The sequence below is a fragment of the Mus caroli genome, chromosome 16, assembly GCF_900094665.2.
Source record: "Mus caroli chromosome 16, CAROLI_EIJ_v1.1, whole genome shotgun sequence".
Lineage (NCBI taxonomy): Eukaryota > Metazoa > Chordata > Mammalia > Rodentia > Muridae > Mus > Mus caroli.
Genome location: NC_034585.1, coordinates 19,192,990 through 19,197,140, shown reverse-complemented (window position 1 = coordinate 19,197,140; position 4,151 = coordinate 19,192,990). Strand labels below are relative to the sequence as shown.

Below are 4,151 nucleotides of genomic sequence, written 5' to 3'. Positions count from 1 at the left end.
GCTCTGTAGACCAGGCTGGCCTCGAACTCAGAGATCCACTGGCCTCTGCCTCCCAAGTGCTGGGATTAAAGATATGTGCCACCACTGCCTGGCCAGCTTGACACTGTTTCAGAGAGTCCTTCATCTTGTGTCCACACTTGTCTGAGTTCCTGACAACCCTTCTCTCTTTGAAACTTTTCCTGTGTCTTTTATCCTCTTGCAGCTCAGGTTGGGCTCCAACTCACTATGTAGCTGAGGGTGACCTTGAACTCCTGACCCTCCTGCCTCCACCTCCCAAGTGTTAGGATTACAGGTGTGTGCCACCATGCCCAAGCCTGGGGTCTGTTTTTCTTATCCTGTCTCCTCCTTCAGTGAGCCACACAGAGGCTGCTCTAGTCTGCTGTCTTACCCAGAAGTCCCTTTCCACCTTTGACAGTGAGTGAGCACTGCGGCCATGGTAAGAACTTCTCTTTGGTCCTTGACCTTTGGAGTTGCTGGTGTTATCAGTGCCGCCAGTGGCAGGGACAGGTTCTAGCACTCCGCAGAGCAGTGTAAATTGTGCTTTCTCACCATCTACCAGATCCTAGTAGACGCACACTCCTGGTAGCCTTCTAGAGTCTACAACAGTGAACAAAATAGGCCCAGTCCTCATTTACAAAGGAACTACAGTTATTCTAGAAAGAAGAGAAAAATATATTTTTTTAATTTAAAAAAAAATTTATTTTATTTTTTTAAAACTGCATGTATTGCTTAAAGATTTATTTATTTATTTATTTATTTATTTTATGTATATGAGTACATTGTAGCTGTCTTCAGACACACCCGAAGAGGGCATCAGATCCCATTACAGATGGTTGTGAGCCACTATGTGGTTGCTGGGAATTGAACTCAGGACCTCTGGAAGAGCAATCAGTGCTCTTAACCGCTGAGTCATCTCTCCAGCCCTTAAAATTTTATTTGTGTGTGTGTGTGTGTGTGTGTGTGTTCCTCAGAGGGGGACAGATCCCCCCGAGCTGGAGGTGCAGGCAGTTATGAGTTGCCTGCCATGGGTGTTAGGAACTAAACTCAGGTCCTTGGCAAGAACAGTTAAGTGCTGTTAGCCACTGAGACAACTCTCCAGCCCTAGAAAGTTGTTCTTGATGAGAACTAATGTTGATATTTAATGGGGAATGGTCAGTTTTTTGGGGAGCTCACAAGCTGGCCAGATGTGTTAGTATACTCCTGGGATTCTTGCACTCAAGAGGCAGAGGCAGGAGGACTATGGGGTTGGGGCTAGTTTGGATAACACATTGAGATCCTGTCTTGAACAACCGAGGATTATGTACAGGGGTGAGGGGTTATGTAACAAAATAGGTTTATCAGAGTGGATATTTAATAATGGCTCTTTACATTGACCTTTCAAATTTTGTTTCTGTTAACAATTTCCCAAATAATAAGGCAAATCCATGACCAAGGCCAGTTTTGTTTCACTATCCCTCTAAATAACAGATAAGGAAAAAAATTAATAATGACTAATTTAGATTTCTATGTATGTGTGTGGTCATGTGTGCCCAGACGTTAGAAAAATAGCTTGTAGAGCTCAATTATCTCTTTCCACCATGTGGGACCCAGTGTTGGAACTCAAGCCATCAGCCTTGATGACAAGAGTCTTCGCCTGTTCAGTCATCTTGCTAGCCCTGAGTTGTTCTTTGGATAATGATTTTGATGGAAAATCACCTTTTGGTGACCTTTTGACTAGCACTGCCCATGAATTCAGTTGTCAACCTGAGTAGCGGACACAGTAGTTACTTAGTTTGTGAAGCAACCTTACCAATTAGACCAGGGCTTTGAAGTTCTTCAGATTCACAGGTGTGTTGAGAGCAAGGAGTGGTCCCAACTCCTGAGCTTCCTCTAAGTCAGCAGTTTTTGGAAGTGATCCTGAATGTTGCTCAAACATTGGATGGTACTATACGAATCTATGTGCATGGGTGGGAGTGATTTCCCCACGAGTCCATGTGCCCATGTGTGTATGTGTAGAGGCCAGAGGATGGTTTCTTTGGTCATTTCCCCATGGTTTTTGAGGAAGAGTCTCTCATTGAACACAGAGCTCCCTGTCTAAGCTAGAATGGCTGTCCAGCAAACCCCCGGGAGCCACTTGTCTCTGCATCTCCAGGGCCAGGGTCACAGACCCATGGTGCTGGCTTTTACATGTGCAGTGATGATCCAAACCCGGGTGTTCACGCTTGTATGGAGCCATCTCTGCAGCCTTCCCTTTTAGTGATGCTGGAGATTGAATTTAGAGTCCTGTGCATACTAAGCAAGCACTGTCAGCTCTCCACACCTCCTTCTTTTTAAAGTAAACGTGTTTGTGTGAGCATTTGTGCATGAGTGTCTGTGGAGGCTAAAATAGGACATTGGATCCCCTGAAGCTAGAGTTACAGGCACTTGTGAGCTGCCAGCGTGTGTGCTGAAACTGAACTGGGGTTATGGAAGAGCAGCAAGCACCCTGAAGCATCCTCTCTAGCCCCGCACCCCCAGGTTTGCCTTTGTTCTGACAGCCACCTTTATAAGATTTACTCTGCACCGTGCACTGGCCATAGTGAATCCGTCTGTGGTTCTCAGAGGATTAAGTGGAGCTGAGTACATGGAAGCTTGCAGGGAATTCTGTGCAGTGAGTTCTGTGCAGTGCGTGGCATTCAGGAGGTGTGGTCAAACGTGGTGGCGTTTGTATAAAATGTGAAATGTGCTTTTCTGGTAAACGCTGCAACTGCTCTTGGTTCCTTTATAATCAAGGTATAAAATATTTCAAGTGTGACCACCAGATGTCCGTCTACCTGTACCTTGCATCCCTGCAAAATAACTGCTCCATCACGGCCTATCCCTGCGACTCCTATCGGGATTATAGGAACGGCAAGTGTGTCAGCTGTGGCGCTGGACAAATTGTGCCATGTCCCCGTGTAGGTAAGCCCACAAAGTTCCCATCTCTAATGGACGGTTAATTGTCTTCAGTTCCCAGAGTCATGTTTTGCTCTCTGAAAACTTGTCTCAAGTTGTTTTACTAAAGTTTTACACAGCCAGGTTTATTTAGTTATTATTTGACATAAGGTCTTGCTATTTAGCTTAGGTTGAGTTTACGTTGTAGCGCAGGCCAGCCACGACCTTGAACACAATCTCCAGAGTAGCAGGTATTCTAAGTGTGTACTACATGCTAAACATCATAACCAACTTTTCCTTAGCCAATTTGTTCTCTGAAACTACTGTAGTCATGAATTACAGAGTGTATTAGGATAGGGCGTTACAGCTCAGCAGGAATGATCGAGTCTGTGGCTAGTCTGGACCAAAGAGAGAAACCTTCTTTTTCAAAAACATTAAAATACCAGGCACACACAAGCAAGCGCATACACACACACAAACACACCAAAGCCAAAACAAACTACAGTTACCATCCACCTAGTGTTAGAACAATCTACATGGGATTCCACTTGAAGGAAGAGGAGGAAAAGAAGATGAAGAAGAGGAAGAAGAGAAAGAGGAGGAAGAGGAAGAAAAAGGAAGGAGAAGGAGAAAGAAGGAGAAAGAGAAAACACCTAGCCTAGACGGTTTGCAAGCCTACCTAGGCTTTGTAGCACCTGTTGCTATGGGGACAGGAGCACCCACTCTGTGCACACACCTCTCTGCAAGGGGAAGTCCACAGTGAGCCAGAGACCAGGCCCAGGGCTGAGCCTTGCAGACTGATCCCTTTCAACAGGTTGTGTCTATGAATGTTACCCCTCTACACTCCAGCTCCTGCATCCACACACAGGGCACTGTAGACACCACTGAGGTGTTTGCCATAGAAGTAGAGGAGATATTATAGGTGGTCAGGACTTCAGGATTGGTGGGCGATGAAGAGACATTTTCCTGATATACAGAAAGAGGCTTCACTGGGCAGCGTTCAGTCTTGTCTCCTTCAGGCATTGGTCTGGTGGAAGACATTCATCTGCTCAGAGACACGATTGCACATCCAGCCTGGGTCCCGTGCACTTAAATAGCTCCATTTTAATTCTTCAAGGAAACCCTGGGGCCAGTTAGACCCTGACAGGCCTATAATCCAGGCATTTGCAGAGCAAGGCTGAGGCAGGTCCTGTCTCCAAAACTATATTAAAAAACAAAAAAACTCCACAATGGGTTCAAGGCCAGCCCGAGGAACTTAG

The 4,151-nt window shown here is 45.7% G+C and overlaps 1 protein-coding gene across 4 annotated transcripts in view; it reads left to right on the top strand.

The window, feature by feature from the left end:
- Liph (lipase H) overlaps positions 1–4,151 on the top strand; it is a 46,697-nt gene that overhangs the window by 24,493 nt on the left and 18,053 nt on the right. For all 4 annotated transcript variants that reach the window (XM_021185117.1, XM_021185116.2, XM_021185115.1 and 1 more), the window contains one exon: positions 2,752–2,919. In XM_021185117.1, coding sequence (XP_021040776.1) covers positions 2,752–2,919 — 168 coding nt within the window. The remainder of the gene's footprint in view (positions 1–2,751; positions 2,920–4,151) is intronic.